Source organism: Aedes aegypti, chromosome 1 (genome assembly GCF_002204515.2).
Source record: "Aedes aegypti strain LVP_AGWG chromosome 1, AaegL5.0 Primary Assembly, whole genome shotgun sequence".
Lineage (NCBI taxonomy): Eukaryota > Metazoa > Arthropoda > Insecta > Diptera > Culicidae > Aedes > Aedes aegypti.
In genome coordinates, this window is record NC_035107.1 from 135,660,234 (window position 1) to 135,679,552 (window position 19,319).

Genomic DNA, 19,319 nt, shown 5'->3' on the forward strand with positions numbered 1-19,319 from the left:
ATAAATTCGAAAACTGGTAAGGTGGGCACTTTATTTTGCCTATCAGTGTATATGGTTTCGCATTATGCGTTTTACACAGTGTATTCTGTGCTTTTTTGCCTATGGCGATTTTCAATAGATACCGATCTGGTTTTTTCGCTGCTGATCGTTGTCGTGAGATTGCAAAAAGCTCAATCCTGCCTAGTTTGGGTAGTGGCTACGGTTAGGTTAGCTCAGATCAATCTTCAGCATAAAAGAACAGCAACGATCAATCTTTGCAGACTCATGCAAAATGGTACAGCCCCAGTGGCGCTAGTTCAACAACCCACTTTCGTAGCGGGAACTTCTAATTAGGGTACCTTGTGGATCCAGTTTTTGCTACTTTCAGCAAACTTGAAATGGCAAACTCGCACTCTATGCCCCGCGCATGCGTGCTCAACTAATTTCTGAGTTAACTACCAGAGATGTATGTCCTGTCACAATCGATGTTTCTGTTGGTGACCTCAACAGGAAATACGTCTATTGTTCGGTATATGTACCACATGATGAACCATCCCCAACGGATGACTTCAAACGAGTTGTCGTACACTGCGTAAAAAAGGTCTTCCGCTGATTGTGGGCAGTGATGCTAATGTTCATCACGTCATCTGGGGCAGCTCAGATATCAATTTGAGAGGCTCCAGTCTGATGGAATACTTAAGTAGTACAGATCTTGGATTACTCAACATAGGCAATCGCCCAACGTTCATGGTTTCTAATAGAGAAGAAGTGTTAGACATAACACTCTGCTCGAATAGAATCAGTCACGAGTTGACGAATTGGCATGTATTATATGAGGAATCATTATCTGATCATCGCTACATCTTCTTTGAACATTCAAATGTAACTGCGCAGACTTTGCGTTTTAGGAATCCTCGGTCAACAAACTAGGAAGTCTACACTGAATTGGTTGCGACCAAATTTCATGGATATTCTCCGTCCATTGAAAATCCAAGTGGTTTGGGTGATGCCGTTGATACTACAACATCCTACATTATGGACGCTTTTGAAGAAGCATGTCCTCTGCGGTCTGTGAAGACTACAAGAGGGATCCCATGGTGGAATTCCGATCTGACTTGACTCAGGAAACAATGTAGAAGGAGTTGGAACAGACGCCATTCAGCTGGATCAGAGTCGTTCAAGTCGGCTCGCAAGGGTTACAAGAAGGCTCTTCGTTCTGCTGAACGATCCGGTTGGAAAAACCTTTGTATTTTTGCAGTTTGAGTGAAGTCAGTCGGCTGAACAAAATCTGTTGGGATCAATGGAAAAAGTCCTGGCAACGCGGTTCAACCGGTTCAACATCGCAGTTCTCAAGTCAACTGTGGGCTCATCAGTAACAATTGTAGTTGTCACTGTAGTGATGCCGCACACATAACAGCAGCCAACATTAGTTGTCAACACGCAAGATGGCCACTTGCACAGTTAGTCCAATTCACGTAGTGAATGTCAATATTACAATTGACTTTCAATTTCACTATGTAAATACAATTAACTGTAAATAAATAATTTTAACTTGTTCGTTGTAAGTCATACATAAAAGCGTTTTGCTAGTATGCAATAAAATCCTTGCAAAATCTAAGGATTTCCAAGTGAACAAAATTCGCTTACCTAATGGTGACTTTACTTCTTCTGATGAAGAAGTTTCAGAATGTTTATTCAATACACACTTCCCCGGATGTGTGGACATAGTATCTACGGATGAACCAAATGTCTTTTCATGTAGTTACGAGTCTCTGGCCTCGGCTCGCAGTATCGTAACTACTGAATCAATTCAATAAGCACTTAATAGTTTTGCTCCTTTCAAATCTGCAGGAGCGGATGGGATTTATCTTGTTCTGCTCCAAAAGGGATTTGAGTTTATCAAACATGTTCTGAAAAAGCTACTTGTAAGCAGTTTTGCTACCGGGTATATTCCCAGATCCTGGCGTGATATTACTGTAAAGTTTATCCCGAAAGGAGGTGTTGCGTACAACCTACACGCTAAGATCAGTCTACCCAAATATGGGTAAAGTTTACCCATAATCGCCGAAAAGTGCACACACTCATTTTATGGGTAAACGAGCTTTACTCATAAATTGGTAAAGTCTCTCTACCCATAAATGGGTAATTTATTTTTATTTGGAAATTCGTGATTTTCACTTTTTTAGAGCTAGAATATTTTTAATACGGTTTTGTAGTTTATTATAAATGAATACACTCCAATAGATATAGTAGGTACATGTTTCATTTATTCAGAGCATCAATATTGGATCTGCATTGTTGCAAATGTTAACCGGGAACCTGCCAGCCAAAGAATCAAATCGCACCTTTCAATCCGAACTGCCGGAAGAGAGTTAAGGTGAAGCGGCGTGTAAGTCAAAGAATCATTAGAATCATCATTGATGTAATAGTAGTAGTGTCGCCTTTCCAAGTATATTTTCAAAACAAACAAACAAAAAATATAACATTTGTGTTAAGCATATTTTTATGTAAACACATGGGAAATTTAGTAGATTGACGAGTATTGGAAATCAAAACCAACTCTTCAATCGTACATATCGAAAGAAAACATTACAATTTAATGAAGGGTAACGAAATTCCTCAGTTTTTAATTGGATTTATCTCATATTTTTGTTATGCATCGGTACGGTTTATGTTTGCAAGGGATGACGGTGACAGATGACAGGTGACAGATTTTTCTAGCAATTTTTATATGCTTGTTTTCGGAACATTTGCTGCATATCATAAAAACTTATCATTTTGCAAATAGTTTTCCATCACAAGATCACTGATTTAAAAAAATTTTAGTGATTTTTGTGATCAATTCACATTAAATGCTATGATTTTACGGATAGCAACTCTGACATCACTGTGCTCAACGATCGCGATGATTGTGCACACACGATAGACGCGTTCCGACGCATCCCGACGCATCGCACTGTGGAGCTTTTCAATTATTTTGGGTGGTCCAAATTGATAAACTATTGGTATGATTTTATGCTTCGTAGAGATGGTTTTTGTAATTTGAGAGAATCGAAAAACAAACAACGTATGAATTTCAAGTTTCTATGCTTTGCCCAACCTATCCGCACTGAAAATTAATACAACAGAAAAAAAGTTGGATATTTTAGACTATAAACACAGGCATGTCTCAGTGTGCGGTTGCGGCGTCGATTCGCAGCAAGTGAAAACCACCGCCATAATAGTTTTGAGTGATGCGGTTGATAAAACTTTATAAATATTTGATTCCCGTTTGAAATGTGTTCCTTTAAGGGAAGTAAATGAAAGATTTGTTTAGTGGAAGTGTAGTGAACGCAATATGAAATCCAAAACACAAATGTTTGCTGCAGAATTACAATGGAAAAGGTAAGCACCTTCTATTTACAAGTGTAGTTGTGTGAGGCAATGAAATGCGGCATAAAATCGGAGATTTTTTTGAGAATATAAATCTCATGTATATTGTCGCTAAATTGATAATGCTGTACCTGAAAGTGTTGATTAAATATTGAAATACCACCTGAAGCATTTTTCTTCGCATAAATTATCCATTAAATCAGGTGATAAGCAGTTATATTTCATCGATGTTGCAAATACCAATACTATCATAACAATATGTTAATGATTTTGGAAGAAGCCATTTTGTGATGACGCACCAAAAGGCCTTAAATGGCATCAGCTCGGATGGAAGTTCATCGCTGGTTCACCTTACTGCAGATTTCTCCGTAGTGGAATGCATGCTGTAAAAAGAACTTCTTTATCAGTTAAAAACTGCTATAAATTATATTTAGTTTGCAATTTACCTCTATCAGCCAGCCGCTCTTAGCCGCTACCTCCTTCTTGACAACGTCGTTATTTTTTTATTTTCATCCAAATATGGGTAGTTTGTGGTACTCATATATAGGTAAACATGCTTTACTCATAAAGTGAGTGAATTTTACCAAATTTTATCAGTATAATTTACCCATATTATAGGTTATGCAACAGAAACCCAAATTTGGGTGAATCAACTACCCATTTTTGGGTAGACTGATCTTAGCGTATAGTTCTGACGCCGCACCTACCATTGAAGCTCGTTGATCAGCATACCTGCAACAGCATTTTACGCCGAGCTAATTTGCTTTCAATGTGCCCGGCATCGCTATAGAATGGACAAAAAGAATTGAAAAGCTCACATGCGGAGTTCAGATTAGGTTCTTATCTTGGTTGAAATTATTTCTTAAAACTAATGAAATTAGACTACAGTTAGCTTGAAATCGAAACCTTATAGTATACATGGTAAAATAACCCATTATACAAGTTGAACTTAAAACTAAAGAAATTATTTAAAAATTATAGGTTAGTGGTTGGAATTTACATACACAGAACTAAATGAATTGATTAAACTCTAAGGTAAATAGTGACTTGGGTTTGTTCTACGACTGGCGTGAGGTGACAATTGTCGGTGTCGTATAGCGAGGTGACAACTCTCGACTCGAGTGAAGTGACTCGCCGTGCAAATCAAATGGAGAGTCACTTCACTCGAGTCGAGAGTTGTCACCTCGCTATACGACACCGACAATTGTCACCTCACGCCAGTCGTAGAATAAACCCAACTATATACAGTTAGATGTCATAACTAATGATTGTGCTTAAAAACTAGGAGTTCTGTTCTTCACTGATTTCGCTGCAGAATAATTTATACCCAAGTCTTAGGAAACGTACAAACGTAAGTTCCCTGAAAACTAACCCAAACCACAAAAAACTCATTATGTACTATGTTACAGGAAAATTTTAATTGGCGAGTCAATAAACTGCCCATACTCGCAATATAGTCCCATTTGGAAAATCATCATGTCGAGAAAAACGCATCTGAACCTTATTGCAAAATTTTTCGTAACGCCGCTGGTGGCAACATAAAATTCTGGTGGCATTACTCAACACATTATCATTACAGTATAAGAAAATGCTCAACGAATAAAATATTGTTGATGCAGTTGATTTAACTGTATAAATCCAAGATAATAGCAGGTGGGACTCGTTATCCGAGTACTTTTCTCATCAAATGCAAATATACCCGCATACCAGTCCCATTACTTGGGACTCGCTTACTTTGTTATCACGCACATTGACACATTTGTTGGCAAGTTTACTACATCTTCCAAAGCACTTTTCCTTTTGCTATAATTAGTGCTATCATCTTTTAATTGCAATATTTCCTTTAAAATAATCAACTATACGGTGGAGGTGGTGACAGTGTTCAAGATATTCCTGGGCTAGATGGTAGTGTTGCGGCCAGCCAATATGAATAGTACGCCCTGGATTCATCAGCAGTACGTTTATGTTGGGTTGGAAACATAGGTAATACTAATAGCTATCAAGGCATAAAATCGGGCAAGCTTTGGTAAGCCTGATTTCGGCAAAGCTGTTAAAATTTCTAAGATATGCCTTCTTATTTCTCAGCATTAGTTATCGTTTCGCTAAAACACAGTTCGACCAGTCGAAGATACCAGTGGTAATGTGCGTATGCCCATGTAGGCCCAAAAAGCTTTTCCCTCCATGTCGTTGGAAGATTAACCTACCGGAGGCGGAGATTTCGTTACTAATTGGCCAAAGGACGAGAGATGTGACAGGTATAGCTTTGACTTGGAGGAAAGCTATTTATTTATATTTTGTTTAGACTTTCTCAAGAATTAAAAACTTACAATGTTTCAACCATTTATATCACCAGAAGCATTCTGGAAAAAATGAAGTCATGTAAAGCAAAAACAAAAACCACATTTTCATGGAATAAAGTTGACTTACAATACTCAAATTAGTAGTATTTATTTTTCTTTTGAAATGAAAACTACGATGCAAGATTACAGCAATCATAACAGGAAAGGGTTGGCTTGAATTTCATCGTAATCTACTAGTGGGACTGATATGCGGGTACTTTCAATATGGGACGCACATAATTTGGTATTTTTTTCGCATTTTGTCCATACAAAGAAACAATTTTAGATATGCTACCAAGAAGTACACTAATAATAAGTACGATTCATGAAGAAAACTGAAAAATGATGAAAATGCAAATGGGACTGTTATGCGAGTATGGGCAGTAAATACCTCAATTAAAGTTTTGGAAAGTGTTTCCTTCGTTGCATAAGCAACAGGAGGACGTGCGTCGTATGAAGAAGCGAAGAGTTTTCCAATCAACGCTCAAAAACGTCAAGCAGCGATTCGAAAATTGAGTGTTCGCAGATGCCCCCAAGGGGGAGTCTTGTCACCACTTTTGTGGAATCTCGTAGCAGATACGCTATTGAGGCAACTCAATAATAGCGGTTTTCCAACTTAAAGATTTGCCGACGACTATCTATCTTTGATAGTTGGTATGTGCATAAACACCCTATTCGACCTGATGCACAGTGCTCTTCAGGTAGTCGAGAGTTGGTGTCGCCAACATGGCCTTTCGGTTAACCCGAATAAAACATCTATTGAGATTAATGTAACTGATCAGGTAAAGTATGTCGGAGTCGTTTTAGATTCCAAACTTTCTTGGACACCTAATACCGGGTACCCCAGTTGGTTTGACCACATTTAATCTGAACACTTTTTAATCTGTACTCCACTAATTTGCACATCGTTCATATTAAAAATGGTTCAAACGTCATTTAGCTCATGGAACGGAGTGAAGTGAGATGGAACGCTGTGGAACGGAACGCAGAAAAAAAAAACGTTTCTAGGGTGACTTGATGTTCAAATTAAAAATGAACCCCGATGGTTTGCATGAGGTACCGTTCAAATTAGCGGGGTGCACGGTATTGATTTCAAAGTCAAAAATACTTGCCTGGCCTTTGGTCAATGCCGGCGAACCTTTGGTAAAACTTGGGGCCTCAAACCCAAGTATATCAAATGGATTTACACAACAGTTGTTCGATCAATATTAGCATAAGGATGTCTTGTCATCAGTTCGATCGCTGCCGTCGTCAGACACAGTCGAAGACAAATGTGCGCTCAGCACTACGGTATTTTTTTTGTTATCGGCTTGAGCTGTATAGGATTTTTTCGTTGTCCGGTTATTCATTGTTGCCGGCAAGGTGCTATAGAATATTATCTGCTCATCGACATGGGTGATGTGATGATAAAGAACACTGTCCAATTTCGTTTCCCGTTGGGAAGCCCACGACCATCATGGACTGAAATCGCCAATTTCATCAAACAATTGGATACGGACGTGGCATTGATGGAGACAACTTACAAAACAGCACATGATCGTTCGTTGTTTATTAAATTTGCAACAAAGGAAGCTATGACGGACTCGTTATTAAAAAACACGGAACCACGATCATTCGTTTATACCGTTTTGATTCATATTACGGACACTTAAGGCTTTAGTGAAGTATAACTCAGCATAGAACATATAAAATAAATCATTCTGAATGATTTCTCAACGTTATCGAGCGTCGGAAACTCTTAACTTTCGAATGGTAGGTAAAGAATACGCTTCCGCAACATGAATAATTTTAAATAAATCGAAATGTGTGACCTTTTCATGATTCTTATTCCGGACGCTTCCTCACTTTTGACTCATATTCCGGACACTTTGATTCGAATTCCGGACACCTCATGGAAATCATTAATAGAAAAGTCAAACCATCAGTTGAAGTCGTCAAGCCGCTAAAGAGACGTCTAAGGCAGTTGGAGATTATAAGTTTTCATAGATTTTTATAGAAAAAGCTTATTAAAACGAGCCTCGAAAGTGAGAACTTTTGAACAGCAAAAATTGAAACATTTCGTGTGAAATGTTTCCCATACAAAGTAGAGTGTCCGGAATAAGAAGCTGTCCGTAATATGATTCAAAACGGTACCTGAGGCGAGACTCGCGAAGACGGTCTTCTTTTTCTGTGATTGCTGAGTTTTTTCTTATTCCACTTTGTGTTTATACCAATTATGCGCTAGCCGTTCAAATCCTCACATGAACTCTCAGCAAAAAAGATTGAGTTTGCATCACATCGAATCATAAATAGCCGTTTGAGTAAAATTTCATGCCAGCAAACGTAGCATACATGAGAAATAATTGATCTTCTGGTTAGATTTATCAGCAACTTTGGAAAAAACTGCTCCGCTGACTGAGATTTTCAATAACAATTTACATTGAACACAATATTTTTTACTTTTTCAGCCATAAAAACGGTGGGCTGCATTTGACGTTTCGTGAGAGGGGAAACTGGGCTGCATATGACGTTGATATTTTTCCTCTTCGCGAGTCTCTCTCAGGTTTATACTAGGTTTATACTAGAAAGTATGCGGCATGTACGTGTATTTGATTTACCGCCAGAGCTGCCTGACGATAAACTTGAAGGAGTTCTTAGAGAATTCGGAAGAATAGAGCGCGTGGTACGAGAGAAATTCCCTCCGAATTTGGGTCTCGACCATATGCTCACTGGAGTGCGGGGAGTATACATGGACGTCAAAAAGGATATCCCACCTTCCATAGATATTGCGGGCAGGAAAGCGAAAATTTTCTATGACGGACTAAGGGACACTTGCTTTTTGTGCCAAACTGTGGGGCATCGGAGGAACTCCTGTCCTTAGCGGAAATCTCGTGATAGAAAACAGGAAGAGAGCAAACAGGAAAAGACAGGAAATGGGTCATACGCCGCAGTTGTTTCCGGAAACCAAGCGATGCCGACAGAGACGATACCGACGGACGACATTATCGAAGTTCTCGATGAGGAGTTTCTTGATCAGCCCACGGAAACGGAAGAAATGGAACTTAACGACTCTCATACGTACGAACATACTTCGGAGAAGGGAACGCAGCAGCAGGAAAGCATGGAGAAATTGAAGTGGTTGCCATTGCCATCAAGGAAGCTTTTGAGAACAAAACAGCTAGTATGCGGCGAGCTCAATTTGCGAACTCGAATTCCAGTTCTGGTTCCCAACCAAAGAAGAAATCTTCTCGTAGGTCTTAGAGTAGAATTCCATTGAAAACGTATAAAATTCTGTTGTCAACATGATTTTCGGCTTCGTACAGTTTATTATTAAACAATTGAGCCTTGCAAATAAACGATTTAGAAAAAAAAAATAAGGATGTCTTGTGTGGTGGCAAAAGGGCGAAGTGAGAACAATCCAATCAAAATTGGGCCATCTCCAAAGGATGTGCTTGATGGTGATGTCTGGTGCGTTCTCTACAACTTCCACAGCAGAGTCCGAGGCCCTTTTCGACGTTGCGCCACTATACATACATCTTAACCTTCCAGTCGTCGCGCGGTTTGCCACCGTCAAAACCACCGCGCTACTGTTGTGAACGAAAAGCGAGGTTTTTTCAGCGGTGTTGTACAAAATACAACAGCGCGACGACTGAATTAACACTTCACACTTCACAAGGAGCACTTTCTTGCTCTTACCTTTTATGGGTCCTGGATCAACCGGTGAATCGTAGATCTACACACACTTCGTTGTTTCCACTTTTGGTGAATTGGGACAAAATTGTCCTTGCTCTAAGTGATCTCACAATTGCTTGTCATTTTTACCACACAATTCCCTTCACGGGAAGAGTGGATGTCTGGCTATTTGGAAAGAAGTGTATCAAACAATATAGTATGTTACACTGATGGCTCCCTTCTTGAAGGTAGAGCTGGTGCAGGTCTAAATTCTCGTGAGCTAAGGCTGACTCAGTTTTACTCACTTGGTAGAATCTGCACCGTTTTTCAGGCGGAAATATTTGCTCTTATGTGTGGAGTGCAATCAGCACTTCAACAGCGCGTAATAGGTAAAGTCATATACTTCTGTTCAGATAGTCAGGCTGCTATAAAAGCTCTTGCTTTGGCCAACTCAAGGTCGAAGCTTGTTATCGCATGTCGAACTCAAATTGAGGGACTGTATTCAGTCAACTCTGTAAACCTTGTATGGGTACCTGGCCATTCTTCCATCGCTGGAAATGAATTGGTTGATGAGCTAGCTCGCGATGGAGCATCGCATGACTTTATTGGCCCTGAGCCGGCTATTCCAATTTCGAAGTGCTGGGGTAAGCTTCAGATAAATTCTTGGGCGGCAACTCAGCACAAGCAATATTGGAATAGTTTGGAGTCGTTTCATCAAACAAAATTGTACATTACTGAGCCATCCCCAAAAGTGGCGAAGTATTTATCAAATGTGTCAAAGCAGAATTGCAGTCTCTTGGTCAGAGCGTTGACAGGCCACTGCCGACTCAACTATCACATGGCCAATATTCAGCGTGCTGACTCATTTGTGTGTGATAGTTGTGAATCCGATTATGGAACTTCGTATCACCTGATATGTAACTGTCCAATTTTTGCACAAAAGCGATTCCAATTACTTGGTAAACACTTATTAAGTAAAACTGAATTCAGAAGCCTGAATCTTCAGGACATTCTGTTATTCTTAATCCGCTGTGGTAATGAGCTATAGGCTCTCTTTACGCTTATGCGTTTTTTTTACTTATCTCGTTTATTTGGCAGGCTCAGGCGCCGTAGGGCATAACAGAGCCGAAATATTTTCTTTTTTTACATTATTTACATTTTGAAATTGGAACTTATTTTAAAAACTATGTTAATTTGCGGAAGTTTTAAGGTTAGTTAAGACATTTGTAACAGGGAAGGAAAGGATTTATCGGGATTTCTTAAGCTACTTAGACTACTATGCTGATGAAGCTTGAAGGGACACGATGTCCAGATCTGTAATGAAACTAAACAGAAATGGTTTGTGGGAGACAACTTATGCGTTTTGCAGTGCCCTTTTCAGGGCGCTATTCGAACCCATTGTGGTATGGAGCTACATGCTCTCATTTCACTTATAAGATCTTCCCTCTTCAAGGGACCCCACTCCTATTACCTCCCACCTTTCCCTTCCCTCTCCCTTCGGATAGATGATGAAATAGGCTCAAATATGGTGAAGGCACAAATCTCCCAACTGGTGGGGAACGTGCCTTTGGGGCCGGCCTTCTGATACCTGATGTAAACCTTATGGACTGCGGGACAAATATGCGTAGAACGGCAGTAGACACCATGAGCATTTTGGAAAATTTTCAGACTAATCCCTGTGGAAATTGCTGGTTAGGCATTTCTAATCAGAAATTAATTTGTAATTTGTTGTTTTGTTGATTACGTTAGCCTGTTAGTCGGTCATACCGTTTTGAATCATATTACGGACAGCTTCTTATTCCGGACACTCTACTTTGTATGGGAAACATTTCACACGAAATGTTTCAATTTTTGCTGTTCAAAAGTTCTCACTTTCGAGGCTCGTTTTAATAAGCTTTTTCTATAAAAATCTATGCAAACTTATAATCTCCAACTGCCTTAGACGTCTCTTTAGCGGCTTGACGACTTCAACTGATGGTTTGACTTTTCTATTAATGATTTCCATGAGGTGTCCGGAATTCGAATCAAAGTGTCCGGAATATGAGTCAAAAGTATGAGTTCAAAAAAGAGTAAAAAGTAGCATGTGTGAACAAGGTGTGAATATCGAGCTCTACAATAAAAAAGTTTTTAACTGTTTTAATAAGTTCTATTCGCGACGATTGTGATATCATTAGACGCGTATCAAGATTTTCTATCCAACGGTGTATAGCTTGTTCTTAGGAACGTTGGTATATTAATGTTATAGTGCAATTAATATTTCCAACATAGTGCTATTATCGAACGGGGATCAGTGAAAGCAATAAATTTACAAAGCGGCCTACGGCCGTGCGAAAACAATACACGCCTAAGTGGTGACAAAAATGTCGGTGCAGTGCGACGTTTGCTGTAAGGCAATTCTTGCGGTGAAAGAAAGAGTGTTTTGCTTTGGTGGTTGCGGTCAAGTGCTACATGCAAAATGCGCCGATTTGACTAGTGCGGGAGAAACTGCTTTGCGTGAAAACTTATCAATTAAGTATATGTGCCACGACTGCAGGAAAAAGCAAGTATGCCTTAATGATATGGTGGGCAAGTGTGACAGTATACTCATTGCGATAAGTGAAATAAAAAATCGTTTAGAAAAGATTGAAGCAAAGCTGGAAAGAAATGGTTGTGATGAAGCTGTGAAGTTATGTGAGCAAAATGTGAAATTGGTAGTGGAAGAGTCTGCAAAATTGCATGGAGAGCAATTAAAAATCTTGGAATCACAAATTGCGATTTCAGCCAACAGTCCTGCTATAGGCAAAGGCCAAGCAGAAGGGGATGAATACCCATCTGGTGGCAGCTTTGTTGAGGTAGTGAGAAGAAAAAAGAATAAGCGTGATACTGACTCTGTTTTGCGTTCTGGTCGTGTCCGAAATAAAAGTGTCGCAACACCAAATAAAAATGAGAACACAAGTAGAAGTGCGAAGGCACAACCTATAAGCAATGCGAATGTGAAAGAGGTGGAACTGAGTGTTTCCAATAAGAAATTTGGATGTAAAGTGCGGGTTAAGCCTATTGCGACACAGTCAAATCATCAAACAAAAAAAGATGTGAGGAACATAATCAATCCTACCCAAATGGGAATTAAAAGTGTACGAAATGGTGTGAATGGTTCAATAATTGTTGAATGTGGAAATGAAGATGAAGCCGAAGGGTTTGTAAAAATGATCAATGAAAAGCTAAGTAATGGTTATTCAGTTGATATTGAGCAGCCTAAGAGACCAAGAATCAACATTCTTGGTGCGGATGGTAACTACGATTCAAATGAATTGATCGACATTTTTAGAGATCAGAATGATATTGAAGATGTTGAGTTTTTGAAAGTACTAAAATGCATTCCCGCGAAGAATAACCCCGAGAATAAATGTTCTCTTATCTGCGAAGTTGATGCAAATACGTTTGAACGTGTGGTGCGTAAAGGTAAGCTAAATATTGATTTCGAAAGATGTCGAGTTCTAGAAAGTATTGATATATTCAGATGCTTCAAATGTTGCGGTTATGGACATAAATCTGGTGAATGCAAAAATAATTTACATTGTGCTAAATGTGCAGATAGACATGATGTAAAGGACTGTTCATCTGATCAAGAATTTTGTGTTAATTGCATCAATTCAAATAGAGAAAGAAAAACGCAGTTTGACGTTAATCATTCGGCATGGAGTGTGGATTGTCCCATTTATTTAAAAAAAGTAACAATCTCAAAGAGTTTTATAAATTATAATGCATAGCAATCAAGAAGAGCGACGGATGTTGTTCTTCTGAACATCGCTGGCATTACGTCGCATTTCAATGAGTTAGAAATTGTAGTCAGCAGGCAAAACCCCAAAATTGTTATGCTAACAGAAACTCATTTAACTTCAGACATTGGAATAAGTGAGTATGCTATAAAGAACTATAATATGATATGTTGCCATTCTGCTTCCAGGCATACAGGCGGGGTGGTTATGTATATCCATGAGCAAGTAAAATTTCATGTAGTTGACAATTCAACATGCGGATCAAATTGGTTCATTGCTGTAAAAGTAGTCAAAGGGCTAAAAGTTGGAGTTTATGGCTTATTGTATCACTCACCAAGTGCAAATCAGCAAGAATTTTTACTGCATTTGGAGCAAGTTTGGCTTGAAAGAGTAATTGATGACAAAGTAATGAACCTAATCGCTGGAGACTTTAATATCAACTGGAAGAACGTCATCGATAAAAGAAAACTTCAAAATCTAATGCAGTGTTTTAATCTAAATCAAAAAGTGAATGATATTACACGGCGTACTATTAGATCACAGACTATCATCGATTTAGTATTTTGTAACGATGATGAATTGAACGTGACGATTATTCTAAGAAATAAAATTTCCGATCATGAAACTATTCAGATACAATTTAATGAATGTTCAGAACCTGTAGAGGATTATATAACTTTCAAATGTTGGAAAAAATATTCAAAAGCCGCACTTATATCTCTGTTGAGAAGAAGCATGTCTGATAATAGTGAAAGAGAATTAGATGAAAAAGCAGATATTTTGAGCACCTTGTTGAAAGAGAACATAAATAAGCTTGTTGTTATCAAAAGCATAAAATGCAACAGTAGGAAAAAATGGTACACAATAGAGTTGAAAAGTTTGCAACTTGCAAGAGACGATGCGTATAGAAAAGCTAGTACTAGTTGGGATGAAGCTGATTGGCGTCAGTACAAAGTTTTAAGAAATGAGTATGCATACTCTATCAGAAAAGCTAAAGCAGAATTCACTCAAAGGAAAATTGAACAAAATAGAGGAAATAGCAAGCAATTATGGAAAACCTTAAAGTCGTTATGGAAGAGTAAAGAAAAACCACCAATTAGGTTAACATTTGATGGAAAGGTTGTAGAGAACGATCATGAAATATGTGAAAGGTTCAATAGTTATTTTGTTGATAGCATTCAGGAAATTAACAGCAGTATTGAAGATGTTCCAGACTGCTTTGAAGATGAGAGCGATCATTTTGCTGAAACATGGAATGTGTTCCATCGTATTTCATATGATGTGTTGTATAAATCTATTCACAAAATTGGTAGTTCATCAGGCATCGATAATGTAAATTTACAAGTGCTAAAAGATTCATTAGAAGTTACCGGAGAATATTTGCTTGGAATAATTAATGAGTCTCTAGAACAGGGAAATTTCCCCAGGAGTTGGAAACAATCAACGGTGGTACCAATACCAAAAGTGTCTGGAACAACGAAAGCTGAAGAACATAGGCCTATAAATATGCTACCAGTTTACGAGAAAGTGTTAGAAGTTATAGTTAAAGATCAATTACTTGAGTATTTAAATGAGCAAAAGATATTAATAAGTGAACAATCTGGATTTAGACAGAACCATTCGTGTGAATCTGCTTTGAACTTACTTTTGTATAAATGGAAACGAATGATAGAGGAAAAGAAAACGATAATTGTTTTATTTTTGGATCTTAAACGGGCATTCGAAACTATATCACGCCCAGAAATGTTAAAAGTTTTGAAAAAATATGGCATAGGAGGACAGGTTCTCAAATGGTTCGAATCATATTTATCCAGTCGCACACAAATATGTCAGTATAGAAACTCTACTTCAGTTCCAAAGTCAGTGCCGTTTGGTGTTCCTCAGGGAAGCGTTTTAGGTCCGATTTTATTTATTTTATACATCAACGATATGAAGAAGGCTATAAAGCATTGTGACATAAATTTATTCGCAGACGATACCGTGGTATTCATTGCAGAGAAGAACGAGAAAACAGCAATTAGAAAAATAAGGGATGACGTGTCATTGTTAAGCAAGTGGTTGAAAATTAAAAAGCTTAAGTTGAATGTGGAAAAAACAAAATGCATGATTATAAGTAACAAAAAACAATTAAATTATACTGAGCTAAAAATGGACATTGAGGGAATTGAAGTTGAGAGAGTGAATGTTTTTAAATACCTAGGGGTTTATATTGATGATAAATTAAAGTTCAAAGAGCATATAGATAATGTAATCAAAAAAGTAGCAAGAAAATATGGTATGCTAGTTAGATTAGGGAGTCAATTGACTTTTTGGAGTAAGATATTCTTATATAAAACATTGGTGGCGCCACATATCGATTATTGCTCTTCTGTTTTGTTTTTAGCCAGTGATACGCATTTGAGTAGGTTGCAAAGGTTACAAAACAAATTTATGCGGTATATATTGAATTGCAGCAAATACACGCCCATATTAGGAATGTTAGATGCTTTACAGTGGCTTTCAGTAAAGGAACGTATTGTTTTCAATGTATTGACAATTATTTTCAAATTAACTAATAATCAAATGCCAGAATACTTGACAAATATTATTGAACGAGGACGAAATATTCATATGCATCAAACTAGACGAAATTATGATATACGTGTTGTGCCGTTTACTATGACACAAAAATCAATATACTATAGAGGAATAAGAATTTTTAATGAATTGCCAAGTGAAATTAAACACGCACAGAGTATCGCTGAATTTAAAAGGAAATGTTCAATTTGGATTAAAAACAGATATAGATAATAAGATGTTTTTGTACTCCGTATTTTAATTTCTGTTTGTAAATTGTAATTATCAAAAGATAAATAAATGAACTATTATTATTTAAGTGAGGAAGCGTCCGGAATAAGAATCATGAAAAGGTCACACATTTCGATTTATTTAAAATTATTCATGTTGCGGAAGCGTATTCTTTACCTACCATTCGAAAGTTAAGAGTTTCCGACGCTCGATAACGTTGAGAAATCATTCAGAATGATTTATTTTATATGTTCTATACTGAGTTATACTTCACTAAAGCCTTAAGTGTCCGTAATATGAATCAAAACGGTACTTGATTGATCCCGGTCAACCAGTCAGTGATTTTCGATAGCGATCGATATCGATTCGTTTTAAATCGTTAGCAGGCTTTGCAGAATTCGCTCTCATTTGAGTATGAAGCACGATCAAAGCAAGCAAAGAAAAACATCCCATCTGTTGCGGTCCACGATCGTCATTGTATCGCAAGGTGTAACAAGTCTGATAAATGGAAGCAGCGAGCGAAAGCCCCAAAGAGAGAGCGATGATAAAACCCATTTTACTCGCTTGTTTACCGTTGGGGATAGGTGTTTTTCTTTACTGGCACGATAAACAATCCACAAACTTCCAATAGCAATAGTGTCCCCCAAGCTTGGAGCATGTTTAGAGGGGTTTTATCATACACTACTATCCCCCCAATCTGATCAAAGTTGTAGCAGTATACGATAAACAGTCTCTCATAATGTGCAGCATGTTATGATAGTTACAGAGAGCGATACGAGCGATTCTCTCAATTTTCTCAGGATTCAACCCTGTCTTTAGCGATCGCCATCGTTGGACAAAGATCTATAAAGAATAATGAAGACTGGTTGATCGGGATAGAATGAAATTGACAAATAAAAGTAGGGTTATGTTTCTAAAAATTGGAAATTGATCTAGCTAATTCTGACTTGCTGTAGCCCAAATCTCGCATAATCTGAGATAACGCCCTAAAAGCCATTGGTAACCAGGTGTGTAGCTCGTTTTTTCTGAACAAAGAAAGAATAAGCATCCAAACCATCACCACTAGCAGGTAGATAATGATCCTTTCTTCACCATAGCGCTGTTAAAAAACGTGTAACTCCATTAAAATGCTCAGAAACAACGAGCTACACACATGGTTACCAATGGCTTTTAGGGCGAGATCATAAGTTATGCGAGAAATGATTAAACATTTGTGATTATTCTAATAAAAAACATTTTCATCATATAAAGTTGTCTGGCAAACGCCAATTTTAAGTTTTTAAAATAGATTTTGCAAAATTTAACCTCATTCTTATTTGTCAATAGTGACTTTAGGCCATTTTGGTTAAAAAAAAGCTTTAGAAACCTTTCATTGGATAAAGACACTTCTTAGAGACGCAGTAAGGCTGATTTGCTGCTGACAAGAAAAGTAATCGCCTATCTCGATGCGTGGAAATTTTTTTCTCAGAAATGGTCAAAAAAATCACATTCCTTTGATGGCGCAGTTGAGAAGAAATGTGATTTCAAATGGGGCTCTCTTTAGGAAATTTATTGACCCATCCCAGCCAAACAGCCTAGAGATCATGTCTTTAGAAAGAGAGCTGCTACCAGCCCTGTTGTTGAACTACACTGAGAACAGCATTGCGGTAAAAAATACCATGTTGGTGGTTTAAATTAAATGCGCTGCACCACTTGATTTGTGCAGACTACGTTACTCATTCATCTCAAACGGAAAGTGTGGTCTTTTTTACCATGTCGACGATATTTGAGCCATCAGTCAAAATTACCATGCTGCATGGTAATCTTGACAACAATTCATAGTCATTTATTTTACCATGCGATGCGTTTAAAAAGACAGCTATCGTACAGTAAATTTGAGTATTCTTTATATTTATTCCAACCCATCAAAAAAACTACTATCCAATTCCATCAATCGTAATTATTTATTGAAGAATAAATTCTCTGATAATGTATTGTGTTTTCTAGTCCATTAAAAACAGGATTTTTGGATTTCCAAAACGGCGATCGTAGTGGAGTCTTGCAGAGGACTTTATGTCCGTATTTGCCTTCATTGATCTCTGATGGAACATGGCGGCACATGCAGAATCTGCTCACCATCGCTCAAATTTTCTATAAAACATGTGCATGGTTAATATCGCATTAATTAATAAAACGATCAATAATGGAATACTCACCAATAAAAGTAGAATGAAGTAGTCTTAAATTATATTTTGGATCACTTATTTGGGTCTGGAAATTGCACGATGCAATCTGCAAAATGAAAATAAATTGCTGACCGAATTGTTGTATATTTTGTGAATATTTCTTACCAATTCTGGAAATTCTGGATTAATAGCAGCATGGGTAGAATAGTTACTATAAAAACATTGCTTAATATTACGTCCAAAACACAAAACAAAAGTCTTTTATATCCGCGCTGATGTTAATCCTTCACAAGTTGACGGAGAAAAACATCCAATTTGGTGGGGTCATTATTACTACGTTTTGTTGTTAAAATTACCATGCACATAGTAAAAATGACAATATTGTTCATTAAAAATTACCGATCTTGTATTTATCTTCAATGCAGGGCAACAGTGCTCTTGACTTCTCATGATAGTAAAATTTATCGATTGATGGCATAGTAATTTTAACAATATTGCAGTATTTGTAAAGACAAACACGTTAAATTTTAACATAATCCTGAATAGTAATTTTAAGAACTATGCAGCGGTTGTATTTACTCCAACATTAGTTTCAGTGTACCGATAGTCTACGGAAAAATCGTCTTATGACAAAGTTGATACAATATTTAGCGAATTAGGGCTCATTTCAAAGGCATTTGGTAGAGATTCCAGAGGCCGTTGGTACGGATTCCGGATATTCAAAATTTGAATTACAAATGAACGGATGTAGTGCGAGTTACGCGTCCAGGCTAGATTTGTATTGGACTGTTGGGAATAAGAAAACCCAGAATCCATTCCGCTACGGTAAACGAAAAGAAAAATCAACAATCGAATATGCCTACCGTTGTATCAGGTTGTGGAAAAACCTTTTCACATCGTCCGTCATGTTTGTGTTCGACAATTTGCAGAATACTTAACAAAAAAACTAATGTATAAAACTAATTTCTCAAACGATTAGAATCACTCTTTGATAATAACAAAAAACTGATAACAGCTGTAGAAAAACAACAACATGAAAACAAACAAAAATATGACAGAAGCCACAAAAGTGTTGCCAGGCGAAAGCTCAAGAGTACACGCACTGAGAGACAGGTGGCGCTTTGCGAGAATCGAACACAAAAGTGACTGAAAAAATATTATTCACACAGTTGAAATCCGGAATTTTCGACACGCAAAAAACGGATTTTCTCCAAATCTATGCGTCGGAGCTACGTCGGGCAAGGTGCGCTGGGTAGTCCACCAGATCC

At 37.7% G+C, this 19,319-nt stretch overlaps 1 protein-coding gene and 1 long non-coding RNA gene across 2 annotated transcripts in view; both read right to left on the minus strand.

Moving 5' to 3' along the window:
• LOC5564062 (ragulator complex protein LAMTOR3 homolog) overlaps positions 1–19,086 on the minus strand; it is a 21,973-nt gene extending 2,887 nt beyond the window's left edge. Inside the window, exon 1 of the mRNA XM_001648318.2 lies at positions 18,915–19,086. Coding sequence (XP_001648368.1) covers positions 18,915–18,958 — 44 coding nt within the window. The 5' untranslated portion in view covers positions 18,959–19,086. The remainder of the gene's footprint in view (positions 1–18,914) is intronic.
• LOC110677220 lies at positions 17,811–18,897 on the minus strand. Its single transcript, XR_002501033.1, has 3 exons — positions 18,217–18,897; positions 18,082–18,157; positions 17,811–18,016 (listed from the first exon to the last, which is right to left on the minus strand). It is a non-coding gene; the product is annotated as an uncharacterized LOC110677220 (long non-coding RNA).
• Positions 19,087–19,319: the final 233 nt, after the last annotated feature.